The 26,624-nt window shown below is 35.4% G+C and overlaps 1 protein-coding gene across 9 annotated transcripts in view; it reads left to right on the top strand.

The window, feature by feature from the left end:
• VTI1A (vesicle transport through interaction with t-SNAREs 1A) overlaps positions 1–26,624 on the top strand; it is a 355,502-nt gene that overhangs the window by 82,596 nt on the left and 246,282 nt on the right. For 7 of the 9 annotated variants that reach the window (XM_078077107.1, XM_078077113.1, XM_078077106.1 and 4 more), the window contains exons 4-6: positions 2,154–2,231; positions 8,622–8,642; positions 13,391–13,475. In XM_078077107.1, coding sequence (XP_077933233.1) covers positions 2,154–2,231; positions 8,622–8,642; positions 13,391–13,475 — 184 coding nt within the window. The remainder of the gene's footprint in view (positions 1–2,153; positions 2,232–8,621; positions 8,643–13,390; positions 13,476–26,624) is intronic. The other 2 variants (XM_078077116.1, XM_078077108.1) reach the window with 1 other exon arrangement.

The following is a 26,624-nucleotide window of genomic DNA, read 5'->3' as shown; positions in this document are numbered from 1 at the left end:
GATCTCCAAATGGGCAAAAGAAAGGTTTGGCTCGATCTAAATATTGTTGTAAGGCCATGAGGTATACTGACCTTGCAGTTAAGCATTTTTCAATACAATTCTGTATGAAGTCTATAGAAATAATTAATTGTAGCTTCAGTAAATGCAATAAGAGAAGCAGGCTTAATATATGCAGTTTGTGGTGGTAAGAAGTCTGGCATGTTCACGAGTGAATGAGTGGTTCACTCCTGAATTGTTAAGACATCTGATATAGATGTCATTACTGACCTCAGGCTAATGACTTAACTTTGCTACTTTGTCCTCTGCAACATTGTTGGTTTTATTTATCTATTTACAGACTTACTGCATTTGCTAAGGTACAAGAGATACACTTGCAGCAGAGAAGGGGGCTTGGGGTAGAGACTCAGGGCAGAGAAGGGATGCCATCATCTCCTTTCTACTGAAACATTTTGCAGTTTTTGCATCTTTTTCCTGAGTGCCTTCAGAGGGTAATAAAATGGGGAGGAAATTTTGTGTGGTAGAATGAGTACAGGTTCTAGTTTCAGTTTAACCAAAGTGATCTTTAGAATTCCATGAGAATGATTTGTTTTTTGAAAAAAAAAAATAAAGGGATGTCTAGATTTGTTTATTTTTATTTACACTCCAGTCAGCCTTTTTCAACTAGGTTCTGCAGGAGAGTTAAGCCCTAGTGCCATTAGGCTTCTAGTCTATGTAATGAACTAAACTCTCTCTTATGTACCATCCTTGATAGATTGAGAAAATAGTCACTAAAATAGTTTTCCATTTTGTGGTTCAGATAAGGAACCCCAATTGAGAAAGGCTGCAACTTTAAAATGATTCAAAATCTACTGGGTTTTCTTGTTAGAAGTCCTTTTAAATTCTAGTATGATTTCACATTTAAGATATTATGACCTCCATGTTGCAAAGCAGTGTAACTTACTAGTATATAAAAATCTAATTAAAAATCTTGTTGACTTCTGCTCAAGAATTATGAATAGTCCTTTTTAAACTACAATAATTTTTCAGATCATAGTTGAACAAGTACAAAATGTTGAAGCCTAAACTGTAGCCTGCAAGTGAGACAAGATTACTATTTCCCAGCTGCCATTTTTAAATTGACTCTTTTTGCTTAGGTCAGAAGCAGAAAAAGGCAGCAAAGTAACCTGTAAATCTGCATTTGGATCTGAGAGGGTGATGCTGAAGGAGGATCTGAGGATGGCACTCTAGCTTCACAACTAACTTTCAGAGCCTTTTAGCTTTTCCAGATGTGTATACATTTAGATAATTCATGAATTGCTTATAGACACATATTCCTCTGACTTTACAGGTCAAGGTCGATTTCTTATAAAACAAAATTTCACTGAGTGAAATGTTGACTCATAGCCCACTTGTCTTTATTTACTGGGATTGAGAATGGTTGACTCAGCCCACTTGCCTTTATTTACTGGGATTGGGAAATTTAATTTGTTTTCTCTCTCTCTCTCTCTCTCTCTCTCTCTCACACACACACACACACACACACACACACTACTTTTCCTTAGGCAATTATTTGAGGAGGGCTTGGGGACATTTAAGTTATTGTTTGGAAATGGGATGGACTTTTAAATTCCATCTCTTTCTGGCTAGTAACATCACAACAATGCAGGAGATAGAGATGAACTATTTTCCAGGCATTCCAGTGTACAGTTGGAGTCATAATATTATCCTAGAATTAGCAATTTTAAAAGGCCTATATTCTAAAGTTCATTTCCTACCACAATTTTAAAGACCCCCGTATACACTTGTCTTAATTACAATCTGGTGATTTTTGCCAGTAGACAGCTTATATAGCTTTATTTCCTCTAGTTTAGTGGTCTTATTTGAATGACTATGTATGGAATAACATACCAGTTCTGATCCACTTGTGAATCTTAATGGAGTACTTACACAATGCAGAGTTTTCTTTCATTACTGACATTTGAAAAACTTCTAATTTACATTAAACTTCTCAAGTTCAAGAACTTTACACAACTTTGCTTTGCAGATCTTAGCAAATAGGTTTCCATTAGGGGGCTCTCGAGGTTTGAGATGATCAGCCTTGATACCAATAATGCTCCGAAGCCTTTACTTTCTAACGTTCATCTCACTCTCTCCCTTTTTGTTTTGTTTTATAGAAAAGGTCACGGATCGCCTACAGTGACGAAGTACGGAATGAGCTCCTAGGGGATGATGGGAATTCCTCAGAGAACCAGGTAGAATGCTAATCAGGAAGGCCCGGTGGGTGGCTGGAGGGTGAAGGAGGTCACTGGCACACTGGGCTCTCAAGCTGCTCCTTAACAGTATTAGCAGCAACTCATGTGGAAGCGATACTGTTTAATGCAAAGCTGGAGTCTTAATCAACTTCAAAATGTTTCTTGGAGATCTTACATTTAACCCTTTACCTTGTGATCACTGTCTGCTATCTTTTAAAAAATCTTTTCTTCTCTTTTCTTTATTATTTAGTACTTAAGGAATAACTTGAAACACACTGTTTGCAGACAAAGCCAAGGTCTTCACCTCAAACACATGTAAAAGGAATAAAAAAGTACATAATGCAGCTTTGATAATAATGCAGTATAATTAAATCAACACTTGCAGCAAAACAAATGAAAGTAAGCTTTCAAAATTCAACAGGGCAGCTCAGTCTCCCATTGTGGAGCTTCTTAAAATACATTCACCAAAATGCAAATTGTGAGCAGCAGTGTGGAACTTAGATACTCATACAGAGGTCCTGCTTCTGTCAAATAATAATAATAATAATAGGAAAATTCTTTCTACAGTTTAAGATCTGCATAGGCAAAAAATAAGATAAAGTTTCTTCTTAAAAGGGCCTTACAACTTGGCTGTCAGTTCTCATTGGATCACACAGCAGTGCCATGAGTCTAATTAATGTCCCACTTCTTTCTTTGAATTAATACTAGAGACTTCATTAATTCTTGTAGATAATGTATATGACTTAAAAAAATGTTTTAAGAACCTCAGTGTAGAGATGACTTTTAAAATGTCTCAAATAACCCCAGTGACTTACTCTCTTTGACACTTTTAGAGAAAATAAATGATGGGAACTTCAGAAGCAAGACTGAATGTGTTTATTAATATTCCTTTGGCAAGAATTGTAAAGGTCTCTACTCTGCCTAAATAAAAATGAACATAAATCATTCATTGAGTAAACCACAATTTTAATAAGATAGTAAAACATAATATATTGATACACATTATAAAACTTGCATAATTATATTTACCATTTCAAACAGATTATATTACAGGTCTACATATGCTGAAACTATATTACTATCTACTCTAATGTTAATATTGTAAATGGGATGTTGCTTATGTGATTAAGGCCCCCATCCATCCACCCAAAAAAAGGAGGGGGGAGAAGAATCACTGAGCTGATTATATTTGTTTTTGGAAAGATCTCACCTCGTCCACTATTTGGATGTTATCAGCTTGAGTTTAGACATGTAAACACGTTAAGATTTGACTTGGGATTTCAGCTTCCCTGATTGAAATGTGAGAACGTCTAAGAGAAAAAAAATAAGGAGCACATCAAACATAAAAGGGTGGTGGGATAAAGGGTTTTACTCATAATAGATTAAATAACTTGAGGATGAGAGAAAAAATATTTTCTTCCTATTCTAAGTGAGATTTAGATTGTTCATATCTCTTGAATGAATCATAATTTTATTTCATATCTTTACTGCAAAAAAAAAAAAGCATTCTCTTTTTTGCAAAAAGTGAATGCATAGTTCCCATGTCAGTTCTCTAGAAAGCTATAGATCTTTCCTTCATTTGAAACTACTGCTTAATATAGAGGAAATAGAAAGGAAGGGGTGTTCCTGTCTAAGTCAGACTCCTTTATTCCAATAGATGTTGTAGTACTCTGACAGGAATTCCTTTTTTTTTTTTTTTTTAAAGCATGTTCACTTCTCTTAATGGACATTTTATATGCCTAAAACATTTGCCTCACGTACATATAAGTATGATTTTTTTTATGCCTAAAGAAAAATATTCTGCAAAAATAGAGTTCGTATTTTCTGAATTTTTCAAATTATATTCCTGTCACTTTAAAGTGATTACGCAGAGATTTCCTCTGGACTTGTATAAATCAAACTTAAAAATTCTGAATGTGCTTGGAGAACCTGAAGTTAAGTTGTAAGGAGCTGTCACTTCAATAAATAGAATATGATAAATTATAGTCATGAGACAGTGTAACTGTTAGATTATTAGTTATGTGAACTTTTCAGTCCAAAATTCGAATTAGGTTTGAAAGTTCAAAAAGACTACACTTAACTTCTTGGATATTTTGTTGCTAACTATAACAAAATTTCTATTCCATAATGAAATGATTAAATTTTGTTTTGGGGCTTTTTATCATAATATAGGAATTTAAATCCCTCAAACTAAAACACATCCCTTAGTCAGGAATGGTCACTTGAGAATAACTCTTTATTCTGCAACAGTATTCATTCAGACTGTGGAATCAAAACAGAAGCCCTTTCTTTAAAGGAAGAAAAGATTTTAAGTTGGCTCTTTATATTAATTTTTATAGCTCAGGGGCTGAGAAGATCGTTCTTTTTTTTCTGGGTAGGATTATCTATAATTTATATAAGAAAATATTTCCTGCCCACAACTAAGATTATCTTCAAGTTAATTGTTGATAAATTGACTTTCAGAACTTTGTAGCCATGTAATATTTAAGATAAACTTTTAATATACAGAGAAAACTTGGAGGTAAATAAAATGAGACAAAAATATGTTTCACTGAAATTGGGATGTATCTCAATTTTTAAAAATTATAGATCAGAAAAAGGAAAATAATAAAGAATTATAGCAATGGTTGCAAATAGGTAAAATAAACTAACTACTGACTAGTTATTTTCAATACAACATACACATCCTCCCTATAGTGGCTTCTTTGTAGAGATTTAGGCAAATGTGAATGCCATAGCTATTATTTCTCATTCTGGCCATTTATAATGCATTTTTTTAGGCATCTAAAACCTGTTAGACACATAATCTGTCAATTAACTATAAAGTATATTAATTTACTCTTATATAAACATTTCTGACATGATTAGAAATGTCAAGATTTCAGCAATTAAGAATTTTTCAAGTGCATCATTAATGTCCCTCATACAGTACACAATTTCATTTAATTCCCAATTAATTGCTTTGTATAAATTCATTTCTGATTCATATCCATTTCATGCAATCAAATATGGCTCATCCCTCATTTACAAAAAGGAACAAAATTACCTACTTTGCACATTCGAGTATTGTTGGGTCATCAGCTTTCCAAGGACTATTGTCTTAGGCATTATCATTCTATTATTTTAAAATACCATGTTTTCCATTCCATATGGCAAGATTTTAATTTTTTGAGAGAGTTGAGTTTTTGAAATGTAGTAGTGCTGTATTTAGAGTGGAAACTTTAGTAATTGTTACCTTTAGTTTCATGAAAACCATTCTCAGGAAAGGAAAAAAAAATCTTACAGAAGTAAATCCCCTAATCCCCTTCATAGTGGAGTATGATGATGGGGCACATAAAATGTTCCAGACTCTACTTTTGAACCCTAATGATCTCTCAATTTCCGTATGCAAAATTATATTGATTGGTGAATAAATGTGAGTAAACGAAATTTTAGTAAATCCTAAATAGAAGGTTCAAATACATGTCTAAGGAGTAGGATATTCCTAAACATGCCGAAATTTTTGTGGTAAAGCAATATTTAGCAGATATGGTTGCTTAATTTTTTAACGCGAGGTTCTCTTAAGTTCCGATTTGGGCTTGCTGTGCATAAAGTGTGTCAAACTTCAGCTACAGACCAGGGGGTGAAGTCGGTCAATTTAATTCCCCAAGATCTAAAGAAGGTCGGTATCATTTCATATAGCCCTGGCAGAGCAGATCATTACCAGGCACAAATCTGTTCGTTACGTGCTGAGGGTTTATAGCGAAATAAATAGACTGTCATCATAAGTTCAGAAAATTGTGTGTTCGACCCACGATAATGTGTAAAGGGCGTTTAATAGAGTTCAGCATTTATTCGTTATCTGTATGCGGACAGAGACGGCAGTGGCGTTATCAGCTTTAAAAAAAAAAATCGGTAGTTGTGGGGTCACGTGACGCACCTCACACACAGGCGCGCATGAGCCCTCACATGCGCTGCAGTGCGGTTTTGATTTTAGCCACAGCAGAAGGCTTAACCACAAGAGATTCCACTGGTTCAAACCAGCGTAAACCAGATTTTTTCAGCCCACAAAGGAACAGATTACCGCTTGTATCAAATTCTGCATTGGGGGGAAAAAAAAATCTTTGTTTCAAAAAAGATGTTGATTATCATAACTCAACATGGTGGCATGGCACATTTTCAAGTCGCCAATGATGGAGCTAGTAACTCAATAAAATACGAAATCACTACTTTCAGTCTAGTCTAAGCATTGTTAATTTTCAAAAATAGACCATCTTTTGTTTACTTGAATGAAAACTCCCAGACTAACAAAAAAAAAAAAAAAAAGATAAAGATTAAAACCCCTCCCATTACCTAGCTTAGCTACAAATCCGGTGTAGAGCTTGAATGCAGCCATGCAGCACAAACAAGATAGAACGTTTTTTGTTTGGAACCTATTGAAAAAACAAATGGGTAGCATTTTTAAACACTCATTGATTATGGCAGGGTGGCATGCCCCAAATGGTCTCAATTGCAGAGGAGTAGTTTTAAACTTTGGCCCTTTAAGTATCATAGTCAACTGAAGAATGGTGCCCCCAGAAAGAAAAAATAGCTGTGCGATCAATTCCCAGATCGTCTCTTCCTGAGAATTAATGTTTGCCTTTTTCTCCCATGATGTTCAGATAGCAAAGAGAAAGATTCCTATATAGGATAAGCCAGGTATTTTAGTTTAAAATTTTCCTTCTTCTTGAGAAGAATGGTAACCTTTCACATGAAACAGGATGCTTGACTCATAGGCACTGGATGGTTGTTGAGAGAATATTAATTAAAAATAATTACAACTTCTTGTATATTTTGAAAAGACTATATTAAAAGTTTCATTTTCACTAAGTGCATTGTGAGACATGGAATAGATTCTGTACCCTTTCTATAAAAGATTCATAACAATTTTGAAATCTCATTCTTTTGTACTTGAAATACTTTTCATATAACAAATAAAATGACAGAATAAGCTGGAATACATACTGCCTTCCTTGTGGAGACAAAAACAGCATTAAGCATTGAGAAAGCCGGGCTATAGTAAACATGATACTTTTAGAGAGTGAGCAATTCGTGGCACGTTTTCTCCCAAAGCAATAGTTTAATTTATTGGCCTGTATATGTCAAGTGTTATAACAGATGTTACAGATATTTGGATGTTTAAAAATTATCAGTTGTAGACCTGAATTGCTGAGGATGCAAATTTCAGCCTTAGAATGTGGTTTATAGTCTTTCACAACATAGGTTTCAGTTTCTATTCATTGCAGAAACTATGGCAGTCATCTCAACTACACAATGATATTTGATTTAGAATACTGTGAAACATATACACACCCCCAGCTTGCGTGCGCGTGCACACACACACGCACATACACACACACGGAGACACACACACAAAGAATGAGCCAGATATATGGTTATATCCATTTTCTAGTTTCTAAAGAGTTAAATAACTTGTTTTATCTGTTATATTTAAAGTAAATAAAACATGTTCTACAGAGGAGAATTAAAACATTATCACAGGGAATTTACTAACAAGTAAAGGGTGGTTTTTTGGTTTGACTTCAGTGAGAACAGCCTGAAGTACAAATGAAAGAAGAGCTCATAGCTCATGGCTTCGAGATGGCCCAATTTACAAGATGAAGAAAATTGAAAAATGAAGAAACTTCAAAAATTAAAAAAAAACAACAACCATGTGATTGCAGTAGCCTCTTATGCAAAACAAATCCTAGAAATTAACTCTGATATACACAATATTTCTAAGGATAGTGAAATATTTTGATACTGTGTCCTAAATATTATCTCTCCTGGCATGCTTTATTTCCAATTAAAATAATGTTACCTCCAAATACAATCCTATTCCTAGAGTGGGCCCATGTATGATATTAACTAACATAATTATTTGTTTTAAATATTTATTGGGACAAAAGCATGAACTATTAATCGTTTTCATTTGTAGGTAAAATCTGAAATCAGTTGTCAAGATTCAAAATAGAAAAACATTCTGAAAACTTGTATATACAAAACCTCTTCAGTGGTACATTCTTAGAAGAGAGGAACAGTAAACTTGTTTTTTTCTTTATAATATAGACTTCTATGAAGCCGTTCCCCTTTATTTCATGATGGTGTCTTAGATGTACTTTAAAAGAGAATTTCACACTATTCTCTTTGTTTAATGTGACAGTGTGAGAAAGTGATCTTTATTCGTTCAAAAAACTCTGCATGTAGTCTATGTTTAGGTTCTTTTAATGTGTTTGTCTGTGATTTTTAAATGCTAAACATGTAAACAGATAAATTGTCAATGTTAATTCTGTATCCTGTCACACAACTGATCTTTCTTTCCTGCCATTTCTTTCCTTTTTATCTTTTTTTTTTTGTGCATTCATGTTGCAGTTGATAAAATTACGTGAAGAGGTGAGTACTTCCTAGCTTGCCTTTTTTTTTTTTTTTAAATTCTGCTTTTTCCTATAAAATTGAGTTTCTAAATCTGAAGTAAGATCTTTGGGTTCATTTTTTTCCAGGAAAATTTACACATAGCAAAAGTATTGATTATATGGCTGGAAATGTTCTCTGCTGACTATCTTTTAAAAAAACAAGTAAGCCCTAATCATGCTTATCACAGTGATCATTATTGGTTGGCATCCGGAGAAAATTCATATTTTAAAGGCCAAAAAAGGGAAGAAAAATAAAGGGATGTCTTAAAACTTTATCCAAGTGTTATGTAGACTAACTTCAGGTTTGTTTTATTTATATTGGTTTTTCAAAGAAGTCAATATGATTAAAAAAATTTTTTTTTTATGACATTCCAATTTACTGAAAATTCTTTTAAAATAGACTCTTTTCCCTCACCCAAAATTCTTAGGTTCAACACAAGATATCATGAATCTATTTTCCTTTTAGGGAAATACACATATGTTATAAATGCTCTACTAGTCTGTGTACACAGATACTTAAGAATAGCCAAAGTTCTCCTCATTGTTAAACACTTTCCTTTTTGTAGGAAATAGCACCCAAGTGAGTTCTCACTTTTCTGAGTTGCTGGCCTGTTTTATAATGCAGCTCCGGACTTTTTAGTGGCCCAGCAAATATTTACAGCAATATTTATCATTTCCTCCGTGTATCAGTGAGGGATGTTGAATGATTCTGGTCTTGTTTTTTGTTTGTTTTGTTTTGTTTAATTAAGCCAAACTTAACAAATATGTTTTGGTACTCTTTTTCAGAGATAAAACAGTTATATTTTTTACTTAGTGAAGTTGAGTTTTGTTACTTTTATATTAGGGCATAAAATAATGGCCCAAGTTGCAATTTGAAAGCTGTCTAATTGCTTATAAAGAGTACCGTGAATTATTTTTGAGTTTAGATTGACTGCATTGATTAGGTTTTCCTAGAATTTTTTTATTGGTATGTCATCATTCTATAGCTGACGTGAATGCTAAATGAGAGGCTTGTAGACATGGTTTTCACCACCTCTTTTGACTTAAGATACTCAAGTGATGTCCTCTCTTAGTAAAAGTAATAATGATTTATAAAATAAAGGGTGAAAATATATAAAACCCTTACCTTCTAACCTTCTTGTTTTTTTTTGTGTGTGTGTGTGTGGAAGCAGATGTATATACTAAATGAATATAATCAATTGCAGTTTTGATGTATGAGATTATTCCTGAGGTGGGTGATACTCAACATTATTTTCCTGCAAGACAGAGTATCTGCTTATATGTATTTGCATATGCTCATGCTTAGGTGAAGAATCTGAATTTTCAAATCTTAATGGAACTAACAATAGCCTCTAAAACCTGTATGTGAAGAAACTGCACAAAGCTCTTCTGAATTTAGTGAATATAATTAATAAAATATTAGGCCTTATTACAATCAGCATTTTTGACAGATTAATTTTGTTAAGCTGAATTGTGTGGACTTAGAAATCTTAATTCTGAGAGCTGAAAACATCACATCTGCATTTCTTTTAAAATACGTTTTATCATCATTTTTGGCTTAATTCTTTTGTTGTGCCTATAGCAACAGTTTCATCAATAATGGCTCTGAACTGCATGTTTCCAAAACTATAACCTGGAATGGAATTGTACTTGGGAGAATTAGATCATTCAACTAATAGAATAATATGCTCTGGAATATTCTTTTAACAGTCTTTGATATGGATGTAGCATTGATATTTGTAAAATAGATTATGATGATGACGGTGCCTCGGTATATGGTTTGCCCAGAAGAGATTGTTTCTCAGCCAGGATTCTAATAGTAATCAAACAGTGAGTGTACCCCAGATTTCCTCCTTGTACCTCTCCTAAGAACACAAGCATTCGTCTGCTTCAAAGTAGGACGTTTGGTTGTGTTTGGATACAAAGTATGCCCCATCCCTTCCTTGGGGTGTTGTCTCTCGGCTCAGGTCTGGGAACCGGGCATGCTTGGAGGCAGGCTGGTGTGTACAGGGAGCTGAACTGGTTGGTGTTGGCTGTGCTGAGCCCTCTGTCTGAATCCTGCATCTCCAGCTCCCCACATTGCACAGCTCCTCACGCAAGTTGAGCTCTGTCTGAAGCTCCTGCACAGCTTCACTTACCTGCTTTGAAAGGGCTGAGGAGAGGGTGAGAGAATGAGTTTGGGATGGAGTGTGGGGGCAAGTTGAAAGCATCAGCTGCTACTGTAGTGTATTTCCTTTCATTTTCAGAGACCAGGGCAATGCACAACTAAGGGAACAATGTAAATAGCACAGCTGTTACAAGAACTTGATTTTAGCTTCACTTAAGTGAAGAGCTTCCAAAATACAAAGTGAGGTCCTGCTGGAAAGCTGCTGGTAAACTGGTAGTCCTCTTGTGTGCAGATTTACTCTGATAAAATTGAACTGTCCTGAAGAAGAGTTACTTCCATTATTTAGGAATATGCATTTTTTGGTAAAGTTCTTTTAGAAATTTTGCTCCCCATTAGAGCCATACACTTAATAATCCGTTTTGGCTCTCTTCCGTGGAATTCCAAGAATCATTCTAGATTTAAATTCTTTGTTTCTTATGTTATCTGTTATCATATAATTAGACTGTCCATTTCCAGTATTGATTTTTTTTTTAATCTGTAGTAGCTTAGTGTTGTCTTTTAATTTAGGGATTTCATCCAATATGAAAATGAACCAAAAATTTTTGTTCTGTTATTCTGAATTAAAATTCAGATTTACTCTTGATTTCACAAATCAAATATCTTTTTAGAGAATTACCAGTTTGAAATTAAGTCCTTTGTTAAGGTAGAAAACAATATTCAGAGAAGAGAAGAATAATCCCTACTTCCAAAACTTGCATGTAGGGAAAATTAGGAGGAAGAAAGCTATTTTTGATAAGCTGAGTAAAGTGTTTAATTTTATTTAAAAATAGTCATATATACCAAACACGGAGAACTCCACTTGCTTTTCTTTTTCTCAATTACAGCCTTCAGTGATTTAGCGTTTTCATGATATAAGCATTCCTTCCTTCCTCCCTTTTATTTATTTAGGTTTTTTATTTATTTATTTTTTTGCAGAGGGAGGGGCAGCTTTTCTCTTAATTTTTCCACTGTGTATTAGACAACTCTATTAATTATTATAGACTGTTGTTGCAGCTTTCCTGACCTTCACATCAGGTCCTATCTCTCTGTTCTAAATGCATTGTTTTAATGATTCTTCCCCCCAGCCCCCGCCCCCCCCAGGCCCTTCCCCCAAAAAAAAATTTTCAAGGAAAGCTTTGATGTGGCTTTAGCTGCCTCCAACGTCTGGCCGCATCTCAGATGTGTCACCTATGCCGGGAGGGAATAAGGAAATCACGTTTTGAATGGTAATGATAACATACTAATCACTTCCTTTCTTTGAAGATGGAAGCGAGATATTCTGTCAGCATCCCTGGCTGCTAGAGCTGGGAGGCACTGGTCTAGGTGTATGAGCTTAAGTGTGCACGTCAATACAGCTCGCATCTCCACGATCCATGGGGGCTCATTAGAGCAAGGTAGATCGTTGCGCTCGACAGCCACTCAGATAATATGTGTGGCACCTCCTCTTTTATTATTATTAGAAAGCATTTCTTCGATTTTAAATGACATCTGTCAACAACACAAAGTTATAGGAGTTGTGGTTGCATTTTTCCTTTCCGTTTGACCAGATACCAAAACTGAGTTGAGGGGGGAAAGTACGAATTTATACAAATACGTGTATGCATGTACACACACTGAAATATACAGATACACGTATTCATATATTTCTAAGTATCCAGACATATGTGCCTCTGTGCACACACATACACACACACGTGCATGCGTGTATTCTTACTCGTTCACAGCCATGATTAATTTATAAATCTGTTGGTCAACCTGAATAGATCTAGTGACTGATCATTATGGATAAAAACCAAAAAAAAAACAGCCTCAGTGTAGAAAAGAAAGTTGGGAAGTTGAGAATTTGGGGAAAATCCTCTCATTTCCCCCATCAAATATAGCATAAAAGAATGCATATAATTATTATCATTTTAGTTCAGTTTAAAACAGTGGGTGTTAAAAGTTCACCTTCAATCTAGTGTCCTATATTTGGGAACAAACCCACATTTTTGTGCACCTGTGTGCACGGAGGAACATTTCTCTTGTTCCTTGGTGATTGCCCTGAGTTGTCTTAACACTAGATCTACTGTTTAATATTCTGTTCTAGTAGTGAATGTTGTTCTATATGGCATCTTCCACACATTCAAAATTGGAGGGCATTCTCTTGAAAATAAAGTTCCTCTTTAAAAATTCCTATCTGCAGGAATCAAAGGAACAAATGAGTTTTTTAACTGATGGCATTTTATAAAAAATAAATACAAAATAGGGATCATAAATCTATGCAAGTGTCTCATCTGTCTACTCTGCTGAAAAAGGAAAGATCCAGTTGACTCACGTCTTCGTACATTTCTGTGTTTGGGAATAAGATTCGTGTGGCCATATATGAGTCTGCCTTTTAAAACAAAAAAAAGTGGATGGTCCATACACAAACGATTGATTGGAAATCTGCCCATAGGAGATTTGCTAAAAATTATCTATAATGCGTGGTGACTCCCACCTTCCCCCCCAGAAATGTTAGGGCATATAAAGGCATTAATTTTTTTTAAGGCAAAAAAAGAACATTGTAGACGGCCGTCTGATTTTTTTTCCTTTTTCTTTTTCAGAGGGCACATCTGCTCGATAACACAGAGAGGCTGGAAAGGTCATCTCGGAGACTAGAGGCTGGATACCAAATAGCAGTGGAAACCGGTAAGAATTCTGAGAGTGAGCAAATTGTCTTGCTTATGCACAGCAGTCTTCACAACACATGACATTTCAGGGAAACTTCAAAGGAGTAGCAGAGACAGCAGCCCGAGATGTGGTTTACATATTGGGGAGACAATTGGGAGCTTATTTGCGCTTATCTTTTTTCAAGTTAAAAGGCATGACATCTACTGAAAACAGTTCCTGAGGTTTAAAAGTATACATCTGAAAAGAGATGGAATACTTTGTCTAAATTCTACATTTGTCTTAATATGCAGTTACATGTTGTCAGTTTACCCACCCGCAATGATTGCTAGCACACAGTGCAGTCTCCAGGTGTTTGCTCCTTTACATTTATTCACATATGTAAAAATTAACATTTTAATCAGTCTAAATGATGTGAACTAGGGGCAAAGAAGTTACAATATCCAGCTTACCTTATTTGTCCTGGTGTTGAAAATGATTCCTAGTGATTCTATTTGGTTTTGTTTTTTAAAAACCATAATTAGATATGGACAAAGAAAAGTCATAGTAAGCAGCAAGGCTAATGTTCATGATAATCTTATTAGCATTAGTTAATACTGTCCAAACTTTCGGTTTGAATTAACACTAGTTATTAATTTCAGAAAATACAGCCCTAATTTGACTTCTAAGACTTGTCTACTTAAAACAGACAAGCTTTTTCATTACAAATGTTTCATGCAATGACTGTATATTTTTACACAGTAAATAAATATCTGTTAGCCCCTGCATAGTCATCCATTTCTTATAATTTAGCTATCTTTGTTGTTTTGTTTTGTGAAGTACGGATTGTATAAAATTTATTTTACATAGTTTGGATAGTTCTTGCCCAGTATGTAAGCCACAAAAATATGTGGTTAACAATGATTCCATTGATGCTTTAAATTTAGTGTCATAAAAATGTTTATTTAGGAAGAACAGGTATAATGAAAACGATTCCAAATATTGTGTGTGTCTGTGTGTGTGTGTGTGTGTGTGTGTGTGTGTGTGTGTGTGAATGGCGGGTGTTTTCTCTCGCCCTGAGTTCATGGCTGTCCTATACCGGCTTCCTGTGTGATGACTTCTAAGGAACTGAATGGGAAGAACACAAATGGCATTGGCATTATAGTAATGGTGAGGAAACTAAAGAAAACCATAACCCCTCAAGATTCTTTAACAATGTGGGCAGCCCTTCTTTCTGACATTATTAATAGATTGGCTTTCTGCCCTGATTGGAATAAAAGCCAGCTTTCATTTGTTCTTTTTGTCCTTGGGCTCACCTTTAGAAGTGACTGTCCTGGTGAAGAATGTCAATAACAGAAAGAGCCCTGAACATGATGAGGTCAAAGGACCAGACTTGGGTTCTAGCTCTTATTTCTGTGACCTTGAGCAAATCACATAACCTCTGAGTCTCAGTTTCTTCTTCAATAAATGGAAATAATATTACCTATCTTAGAATATTCCTAAGAAATAATACCATATGCTAAAATATTTTATATACTGTAAAACTATATAAATATAAATATTATTATTGTGGTCATTTGATGATATACAGGCACTTATCTTTCTCTATTCATAGAAAAAAAATTTATTGTAGTTGAAATTTGTGTATATTTAAGGAATTTAAAAAAGTGTTACTTTGACATCCTTGAAGAATGTAGCCCTGTACCAACTGAACAATAAGGGACTTTCTTTGACAAAACCTCCCATTGGTGAGTCTCTTACAACAAGGGACTGGGTTGGGTAGGGGATATTCTTGCTTTGACACTTGATCACAGGACTTGATTTGTCTGATTGGGCTACCTTTTCTCTTTCACTATATCATTCATGTATTTCCCTCCCAAAGCTTAAGGAAGTCATCAAAGAAGATCACAGATACTGCATTGATCAAGAGGATAAGATTGAATGGGATTTGATGGTTATTCTTTTTGATGTGTGCTAAAATATAACATTCACATCAGCTTATCAATGTAGTCAACATGGAAAATGCCACTTTAAGAGTGTCCCGAAAACCAGCCTCCATCCCCTTGGACTTTTTGGTAGAATACAATGGTAGTTTATAGAGTTTTGTAAAATTAGATATCTATTTGTTATATAAGGCTTAGGAAGTTCTTGCAGACTATAAAACCAAGTCTGGGAGGAGGAACAGGGTGGGCTTTGTGGAAATGAAGACAGATATGGTACAGCCTTTGCCTAGATGGGAGTCATCACATTTTCTTAGATGAGTTGGAAAGTGGAGTGAGAAATGAGAAGGCAGACACAAGGCCTTTGTCCTGTTCTTGCTTCTTACTAAAGTAATATGGGGAAAAAGTCACTGTGACAGGCGCCATGTTGTTTTTGCATTTCCTGCTTCCCTGCTAGCCCTCACCCTGGTCACACCTGGTCAGCCAACAGCCCTGTGTTTTGATTGTGATGTAAACTTATGGTGCTAATCATTTTGTTATTAGTATTAGTAGAAGAACAGCGTCTTTCAAAAGGAAAAACTTACTGGTTTCTTTTTCTTAAAGACTATGAAATTCAAGGAGGATAAGAAGTAGAAAAGCTAGTAAGACTTGAAACAGCACAAAAGAGGGAAATGGTTTACGGGTATTGATTGGTCTAATGGTTCTTAGACCACAACAGGAGTTTCCGCCAGGCAACAGCAAAATAAGAAAAAAATTACAAAGTAGTAACTTTCTCATAAGGCAAATTTTATTAATTTAAAGGACTACACTTTTTCTAAGATGATGTTTTTCCTATTTGGGGGTGATAAAAGATAAGATAGCTTTATGATATGATACAAGTAGTAGGTAGAAGTTATATGTTTATCTTTTTCTCTACCTGGAAAAATAACAAAATTGAAAACCCTATTTGGGTCCTCTGAAATGTTTTTTGAAATTTTACTTGTTCACAAAATCTAGGAAATATTGTCTGATGGACTGAATTAGAGAAAGACAGAGCAACTCCATTATTTAGCCTGGTAATTTATCAGCTGTGTGACTTTGAGAAATCACTTAATCTCTCTGTGTATGTTTTTTTTAATTTGCAAAATGGAAACCTGATACCAGATTCTATGTATCTCATAAGTTTGTTATAAAGTAAAATGAGGTCATATATATTCAAGTTCTTAGAAAGTACAGAAGGCTCTGTAAAAGTCATCATTTTTATGTTATTGTCAGCAAAAGTGGTCATCTTTCAAAATTACTGGCAAGAGATTTCAACAAAAATCTGTAAACTTTTCTATTCATTAATTTGATAACTATTATTGGCAAATATCATAAAAGAAAGTTTATTATATGTAATCAGTTATATGTGAAAAGAATAGAAAGCATATTAGTTTAACTACTGGTGTCTTCCTAGCAAATAATGAAATTCGTCTTCTAAAGTTCTTGAAACATTTCTTATGTTTTAAAAAGTTATTTTGTCCAATTGGCAGTTACTGTCTCTTTAAACAGCTGCTCAGTAGAGGGACACATGTCCAGAATGCATTTGGTCTGAGAAAAAGCACATGAGTATTTCTAAGTGCCATTTACACCTTGATATATATTGAGTTTAATGACAATCAAATTTTCTTTCTTGGATTCCTTCCTTTTTGAGAAAATTGATAAGTTTACCAGTTAATTGAGCAGCTCTATCTAGAAAAGAAGAGACAGAGGGAAGAGCATATGATATTAAACTAAAGAGCTAATGGTAGGACATTTTAGTCTCAGACTGACATCCAGAGAGATAATTATCAGACCCATAAACTTCCTTGAGAGCGACCATCAGAGACCGAACACTGTGGTGGTTGTGTGAACCATTGGCTTGCTCCAGTTTGGCATTTCCTGTAAGTTCTTGTCCTAAAATCTGTGCATAAAAAGTGACTTCCTTTTTTTCATTTACTACTAATAGTCAGGTCTGATTCTTAGCTGTGGAGATCACCATCTTGTTTGAGGTCAGGGACTTTATACTTAAAACTCTGGGTCATCTGCCCTTTACTCTGAAATTATGACTTTTCTTTCCTCTGAAGCAAATTATCCCAGAATTACAACAGGCACAAAACTAATGTAAACTATGTGATTAATAAACAAAATAGGTTGAAAGAGAAATTATGCAAGTGCAGAAATGCAAGGCTCACTCTCTCCTTTCAGTAGGTAAGCAGATAGTTTAAGATAGTTATGTTTGGGGGCGCCTGGGTGGCTCAGATGGTTAAGCGTCTGCCTTCAGCTCAGGTCATGATCCCAGGGTTCTGGGATCGAGTCCCACATCGGGTTACCCGCTAGGCGGGAAGCCTGCTTCTCCCTCTGCCTCTCTCTCTCTCTCTCTCTGACTCTCATGAATAACTAAATAAAACATTTAAAAAGAAAAAAAAGAAAAAAAGATAGTTAAGTTTGGGGGCAGTATGAGACAGGCATTTTGTTACATTAATGAATGAATGGACTAGTACATTTCAGATAGTGGCAAAATGAAGCAGGGTATTAAAGAGTAACTGATGAAGGCTACCTTAGGCTAGCTAGTCAGGAAAGACCTCCCCAGAGAGGTGCCTTGTAAGCTGAGTCTTGAACAGTACAAAGGTGCCGTCAATAAGCACATTTGGGGTAGAGGATTCCAAGAGGGAAAAGCAAACACAAGGACTCTAAAATGAGAAGGTGTCCAGGGTGTTCAGGCAACAGAAAGAAGACCAATATGGCTGCATCAAAGTGAGCAAGGGGGCACGGTACATGATTAGGTCAGAGCCAGGTGGAGTGCAGATTCTGTAGGGTCCCGGGGCATGGAAAGGAGCCTGAATTTGACTCTTAAGAGAGTAATGCCATTGGAGAGCTTTCAGCAGACAAGTGGCCTGGTCTGAATTGTGGAGAACAAGGATTGTAGGGGTGGAGTGGCAAAGGATTGGAAATAAGATTTGCTAGGAAATGTTTATAGTAATCCAAGATTTGGTTCTTTTACCAGTTGAAATGAATGGAAGGATTTGATGGTAAAGATGCAAGGGAAATTATAAGTCATTTTAAAAGCCATTCAGGAGCAAGGAGCTTGAAATTTGTCATTGATTTCCTTAACAGTTGGCATGAGATCCCAAAGATTCTTCCTTAAGGATAGCACACCCCCCTCAAATGGAGACTTATTAGTCCTTGCACCTGGTTGGGCTTTACACAGACAATGGCCAGTCCATTGGGCTGTTGGTGATGGACACCGCAGTTATAAATCTGAGCTTAAAACCAAGTTTATGATAATATTTTATTTGAAAAATTATGATAATGATACCTATTTCCTAGAATTTATGGGAGGCATAAATAAAATAATGTGTGTAGAAAGATTTTGTAAATTACCTCACAAAAGTATGGTGTTTTTTTCCTCTAGAAATCTTCACTTTAGGTAGCTTCTGAATGTAAACATATATTATTACTTTGCTTAATTTTGTATCAGTGTAAAGAGGAATGGGTTAGTTCCTTACTACCCAAAGTGGGCCTCAGGACCAGCAACATTCCCTGGGAGCTTGTTAGAAATGCAGGATCTTGGGTCCCACTTCAGATCTACTGAATCAGAATCTGCATTTTAACAAGATCAGCAAAGATTAAATCAAAATTTAATTAGCTATCCACTCTGCAGTGTTAGCTTTAGTCTGTGTCTGAACTGGATAAAGGTTATTCCATTGAAGCTCCTATACATGTGTGGATATGTATATCTAAACGTGTGTGGAAAAATTTAGGCCGGTAGCCATGGGTAGTTGACACCTACACTCCCTATGAAATAATACATATGGTTGTGTCTGTTAATATTGGTGGCATTGGATATGAGGGTCGTATTTAAGAGCTATAATAATCATTTACCTTACTTTGTTTAGGAAAATATGAGTAGGCATTACTTGGTAACTAGAATAGGTAGTAACCTATCCAGTAACCCAAAAGAGACTCATTATACCACTTTATTTTTCTCAAAATACATTTTTCCCTATATTTAACACTACTTACATTCTTTTTAAAGAATGGTATATTTATCACCATTTCCTGTGTGTCTTATTTCATTAGGGAAATGCAAAGATAGATTTTCTGAGTAAGCATAATACCAATGTTACCAATGTTATGTATTTATAAGTTATTTTCATAAGAGAAATATTTTCTATCTAGGCCTTATTTGTTGTAGAAATAATATAGAAGATTCTTCCATTTATGTTTGAGGGTTTTCTTGGGAGTCCCCATTCTTTTTCTATGAAGATTCATGTGCGCTCGCTCGCGTGTGCTCTGTCTCTTTTTTGGTAAAAACATTTAAGTTCTGCTCTTGTAGCAAGTTCCAGTTATATAATATAGTGTTATCAACTATGATCACCATTGTTAGATCCTCAGGCTATATTCATTTTACAGCTTAAAGTTTGTACCCTTTTTCCAAAGTTTGTACCCCTTACAAATTTTTTAAATTGAAAAAATAGATTTTACTTCAATTTCAATATTTAAATACTCTGTAATAGTTAACCTAGTTTTAAGCTGCAAACATTCCCCATTTTATGAATATACTTCCACAGGCCTGTTTTACATAATGTGTTCAGATTATTTTTACTTTTTATAATTTTATTTCATCAAAATCCAAATTTATTTGACCTAGTAGAGTAAGGCAGAGAAACATATGGAGTACTTTTTTTTTTCTTCTGGAAAACGAATAATTCTTAGAATTACAGCATTTTCATGAGAATAAGATAACTTATGTACACCACTGTTTCTCTTCTTTGCCTATGTCTTTTTTTAAGAGTTCATACAAGAAAAGCAATCAAGTATCAGCTTACCTTTTTAAAAATCAAAATATGTTTCATGTTCGGAACTTTTTTTAAAAGAATCAGAACAAATGCATTTAAGATATGAAGTCCCTTCCTTTGTATCTTTAATTGTCTGAGTCTTGGCTGAACTACTGATGGAGTTTTCCAGAGAGTTTCATGGGGTTATAGGAGGATTATGGAGTATAAGACCACAATACTGCAGCTTTATCACATTCTGTCTTTTGGTTCCTGATACGGTCTTTCAACTTACCTTATTATTATTATTTTAATCAACTCACTATAGAACTCATTTTGAAATTGTAATCAGTCTTGGAAGTATCTATTGAAACAAAGTTTTTTATCAAACTGAAGGCCTTTTCTTAATTATTTCAAGAGTTTTTCCCAGTCTGCTGACATTTTCTTATTCTTCTGCCTCCTCATCATCGTTAATATTAACCTCTTTCCTCTCTTTTTCTTCTTCCTCTATCCCTCCCTTCTTCTCTTCAAGAAATATTTTGAGTGTTCATTGCTGGGTACAGTGTAATAATTTTATTCAAAAATACAAATCATTGAATGTATTAATTTATCATCTACAGAAAAGATTGATGGGTAAAACAATGCACAATAATACAATGTAATGCATAAAACAATTTTTGAAGTTGTAAGCTAGCTTGAAACTGAGCTAATATATCTCCTGCACAGAATATAAGAAAGTTGTTTCTTTTCTCTCTCCCCATTTACTAGTAAGTCATTTGTAAGACTTCTGGGAAAATAGCTCCAAAAAGTATTAACTGTATGTTTCTTGCTCTTAGAGCTGTTATCAGTTGGTGAAGAATAAATTTCTGATTCTGTAATATTAGTGGGAGTGATATACATTATATAAAAGAAGGTACACATTGTATTTCACGTTTTCAACAAGATTTCATTGAACTCTGCTGAGTGTCAGATACTTCCGGGATGCAGAACTAGAAAAACAAGATATCCTAGTCCTGGGTTATCTGAGTAGACAATGTTATGCCTGTAAACACTGATTCAGATTTTTAACTTAAGTAATTTTGTTTAGGCACAGATTGGAATTCAGAAAGGCACTGCCTTGTCCATATTATTGCAACAATATCAAATTAACACTTTATGTTGTTCTACAATATAGGAACAGAAAACGGGATTATACATTTGGGTTGATATTAACTATCTATTTTATCCAAGTATGTATGTGTATATATATATATATGTTAGAGAAAATATTTTTCTATAGAAATATTAAACTTTTTGACAGAAAAAATATTGCTAGAAAGAAGTTTCTGTATGCATTATTTTGGCTGGTGGAGTATGTGGTTATGCTTTCAGAATCTTAAAGATACCTTTGCTTGAAAACACATTTTGTTAAATGCCGATAAGAATTGCTTGACCATGTCCTACAAGTTTTTAAAAGTTTTCACTCAGTGGTAAAATAATCACTTTTAATGTGTAGTTATCACTTACTTTATAATTACAACCCTATTAAAGTCTTACATCTCAAAAAGCTGTGGTTCTGCTCTGAAAAGAACAGAGGAGGTTGTCATTTGGCTGAAGCTCTTGAAGAACATTTTCAAGTTACACTTAAATTTACTTTGTGAGGTTCTCTGAAATATTGGTGAGCTCCATAGTAGTAAGAAAAGGATGTCATTTATACCCTATTTGTAGAACCTTCTCCTTAGGTGGTCCAAGTGAATTCATAGGGTTCATTTTTAATCCATTAAAAAGTATTATACTCATTTTTAAAGGTGTCTTACCCCATAATGCCTATCACTTTTCCATTTGGTTTGTAAGATACACGTGAAGCCATTCTTATTCTGTTGCATCTCTGTGAGTTGAGAAAAAGAATGACGACCAAAGCAGATCGCTAAAATGCCAATTTACTTTCAAATATTACAGTGAAGGACGTTAAGCTTATGACCTTGTTGCACTGTACTTATATAACTTTCCTTGGGATTCTTTTTTAATCAGGTTTATTTTCCCTTTGAGTCTGACTTCTAGTGCCCAGAAGTTTTCTTTTCAGCAGTGTTTATGTATTTAACAGAATTTTCTGAGGTGGGTGCTACAGAATTTTCACAGCATGGGTTCACATTGGACTAAGACTTTGTGTACGACTTATATCAAGTGGGAAACTTGATAGGCATGAGCTTTAAAAATGTTTTTTGTGTGTGTGCTCTACATTTGAAGCTTTTGCCTGTATTTCCTGTTGGGCTACAATGTTTTCCAGCGTTGCCATAAGAGAACAAAGTCAACATTAAAAAATAATTTTTTTATTGAAGAATATATTTTTCCAAGTAAAGTCATTATCAAAGAGACTGTCATGGTGGGTCATCATTCATGTATGGCCCTGTGTTGCCCTTTTGCATCTTGAGGTATAAACTCTAAGTCATAGTTAAATAAATATCTATTTATTTAGAGACACGAAACCACCCTAAAGCCAGACAAGGAAGCTTTTTGAAGACTGTCTCTTTTGGAGGAAAACTAAGCATGTTGTTGAGTAATCCTCCCATTATCCTCCATGTTGGTAGTCCGATCACGATCGATTGCCTAAGGTCCTCGTCCACATTAAAAGGTTGATATTTGGGGCACCTGGGTGGCTCAGTCGTTAAGCTTCTGCCTTCGGCTCAGGTCATGATCCCAGGGTCCTGGGATCGAGCCCCACATCGGGCTCTCTGCTCAGCGGGAAGCCTGCTTCTCCCTCTCCCACTCCCCCTGCTTATGTTCCCTCTCTCGCTGTGTCTCTCTCTGTCAAATAAATAAATAAAATCTTTAAAAGGTTGATATTTATGGGCACATAAAGTACACCTTTAAAATGGAGCTAATTTTCTTTATTTCCATTTCCAATGCTATTTGCAGTATGTGGCACTTGAAAAGAGCACAGTGGAGCCTTAACATTTATTCAGAAAACAGTTATTGGGCCCTAAGAAATTAGAATTAGGGTTCATTAGACCTGGACTGAGCAATCTCTGAAAGAACAAGAAAATACTGGCTTAAATTTTTATTATTAGCAAAATTTGTATTTGCGAGTAGGGTAGGGGAGATACTTAACCCACCTGAAAGGGAAAATAGATTTTATATAATTGAGAAAGAAGCAGACCTGGCACTGTCCTAGGCACTTAGTATACAAAGTTTCTTTAATAAGGGGGAATATCTTGGCAAAATATCTGTGGGAAAATACATAGCTTATAAATCCCCATAATAAACATATTTAGTATTTTCGAAGCAAGGTGCAGGAAGTAATTAAGTCCATTTCATTGTGTCAGGGAAAGGCAGACCCTAGAGAATAAATCCAGAGGGAGCAAGGGGAAGTGAGTAAAGCGGGAGCAGAATCAGGCTTTGGGGCAAATACGTGGCTTGTGAAGACTTCTGGGGTGTGTCCTATGTCCTTGCTAATGTTCATCTTAGTTCTTAAGTATACTTGAAAGTGATAGCATTTGTTTAAAAAAATTTTCCCCTCAAACTTTTTATTATTTCAGAGTAACCCCCCCCAATTAACCTATCCATTTTAATAGTCAGATGTGTAATTATTTTTTAATACATTACAGGTTTTTTTAATGCTTCGAATTATAAACTTTAGTAGTTTTTAACCTTGTATTACATGCTGAAAATAATAATGCTAATATTAAGAATAACATTGTATAATCTACTTTGAAATTTTCAGACTACTTTTATATCTGTTATCTCATTGTTTCAATCAATAAATTATCTGATATGGAAATTATTTGTTCAGACTTATCAGTAGACTGTTCCCCTGATTAATTACCCAAATGCTATCAATTTTTACCAGCCAGAGTGGCTATTAAGTTTCATCTGGCTTCATGAAGTAATCAGTATTTTTTGTTTCCCTCTTTCTCATTAGCATATCTATAAATATCTATAATGTTCAATGCTCTATGCAGACTTGTTGATGATTAGGGCCTATTATTTATACAAAGAAACAAAATGGTCATAATAAGAAAGCAACACAAATTTAAAGGATGCACCAATTTTTCTCACTGGTGTTAACATAGAACTTTTACAAAGTCATCCAAATTTTTCATGTAGGTTGAGTTAAAGAGATTGACTGGAGTGACTTTGTTAATATAAAAAAAGAGACCTTTTTTTTTTTAAACACTATGACCCTAAAAGGTAAGCATGAAGATGGACCAAGTATCTTATTGCCTTTACTGATACTGCCTGCCGGCTGTGGATTTTCTTACTACAATGAGTCCCCTCATCTTTATTGCTGTGTGCAAGGTACAGTGTTTCATTTTTCTTCCTACTTGGGCTTCCTGTAGAATGCCCACCCCATATAGTTCTTTAAATTCATACTGTTGTGAGAACAAGTCAGTCTTTCTGTTCTCTCCTTTGTTAACTGTATACCTCATGGAGCAACATGTTCTTTCGTGCCCTCCCTGAGTTGTTGGACTCTGCTCAAATTAAACCCTGTAAGAGGATCAGCACGTTACAAAAGTGGAGCACCGTGTATTTTTGTATACCATCGTCTTGATCTGGGAAATGCTAACACATTCAAGCCAACTAATGGTCTCATACCCACCCCTTGTAAATGAGGGCTTCCTATCTACCACATAAAAAGTAGGGAGAACACATGTACAGTTTTTGCTCTCCTTTGAGGCTAAAGATGTTTAGGCATATAAAATGCATAAGAATTATTTTGTAATCCAAAGCCAAGTCAGATCACCTGTCTTTCACCTGTACTGAAGCAAAATGGAATGTTCACGGAGCTTTGTAAATAGACAAGTTCAAATCTTGGTTCTCCCACATGATAAACCGGGAGACCTTGGGCAAGTTCCTTAGCCTTTCCTGGTCTTCATTTCCTGACCTACAAAATCTTTGTGGGTCTTCTAAATGGAGGTTCATCTGAGAGTTAAAGGAGGTAAACCACATAAAACACCCAGTGCATGTTCAGTCCATCATCGGTGCTCAGAAATGGTAGTTTCCACCTGTGTTACTTTGCAGAGTAACACTGGCTGATGTGACAAATAAACCCCAAATACCCAAGTGGCTGGATGTAGTAAAGCTTATTGCTCGCTCTTGGAACAGTCCAGCACAAGTGTTCCTTCCTGGTGAGCAGACGGCCTTCCAGGCGGTGTTTCAGAAATCCACGCTTCTCCCATTTTGTGGCTCTGCCGCGCACGGAGGCTTTTGAGTCCTCTCCACTGTGCCAGCAACCAGGCAAAGAGAGAAGGCAGAGGGCACGCCTGCTTTAAAAGCTCCATAGGCAGCGAGTGACACACATTGATTCTGCACACATTCCACTGGCCAGGACTCATTGGATGATGCCACCAAGATGTGAGGGGGCTAGGAACTCTACTTGCAACTGGATGACCACTTTCTAGTCACAACTTTGTACAAATATGGACGGGCAGTTTACCCTCCCCTGCCCTAGCATTTACTCCTCACCCCCTTTACTGCCTCATAATCCAGTTAAAACCCTGGCTAGTAGAATAAAATGGGGAGAGGTGGAGGAAGAGATGGCTCATGGGTCAGGTCAGTGGATGTAATCTTCTAGAATTTGTGACAAACGAAACTTTCTTATCTCTATTCTATTAATAGACACAGTAAAGAGTCAATATCATTTGCTTTCTTTGCTACCAAGCATTTATCTCCATTTGCTTCTCAAATTTATATTCCTTAGATCTGTAACAAAAGGTAATTCTGCTGCATGTGTTTTCATCTAAGTGTTGACAATAGATACAAGTCAGCAAATTTATTTATACCATTTCTAAAGTATGTGCTTAAAGAACAGTGCAAACTGTCAGAGCCAAGAGGAACCTAAGGAGACACGGGGACTAAATGTAATGTGGTATCCTGGATGGGATCCTGAAACATCAGACAAATGTCTGAGGACATTAGACACCAACTAAGGAAATATGGAGAAAGTGTGGACATTAATTGATAATACCTACCTATATTAGTCCATTCACTGTGACAAATGTACTATAGTAATGGAGGATGTTAATTATAGGAGACAATGGGTGTTAAGTATATGGGAACTCTCTATACTATTATAATTTTTCTACAAATCTAAACTGTTCTAAAATAAGTTTATTTTTTTTAAGTACATTGTAATCACAGTAGTCTTCGTATTTGCTGAATAGCCACAGTGTGATATTGCCACTGCTACAGACCTGGTCTCTCCTTTTTAACTTTTATAATAATCACCACTCTCAATAATAGGGCCTTCCCAGTAACTGACAGAACCCATGCCTCTTTAAAGCATCTTGCTCAGGTTCTGGCACTGGAAATGTCCTAGGAATGTTTGCTTCCTCTTTCTTTGCTCTCCCTCCCTCAGTGCTTCTAGTCATTCTGAAAAGGACAATGTGAACTTTTATTTGGCTATCAAAAAAGATCAGACTAATCAATCACTTCATTTTACAACTCCAGGAAATGGGGACATGGTCCCAGTGTTTGTGTGGTTCATCCGCATATGCCCT

This window comes from Halichoerus grypus, chromosome 7, assembly GCF_964656455.1.
Source record: "Halichoerus grypus chromosome 7, mHalGry1.hap1.1, whole genome shotgun sequence".
Taxonomy (NCBI): domain Eukaryota; kingdom Metazoa; phylum Chordata; class Mammalia; order Carnivora; family Phocidae; genus Halichoerus; species Halichoerus grypus.
The sequence above is the reverse complement of the archived record's forward strand: the minus strand, read 5'-3'. Positions and strand labels throughout refer to the sequence as shown.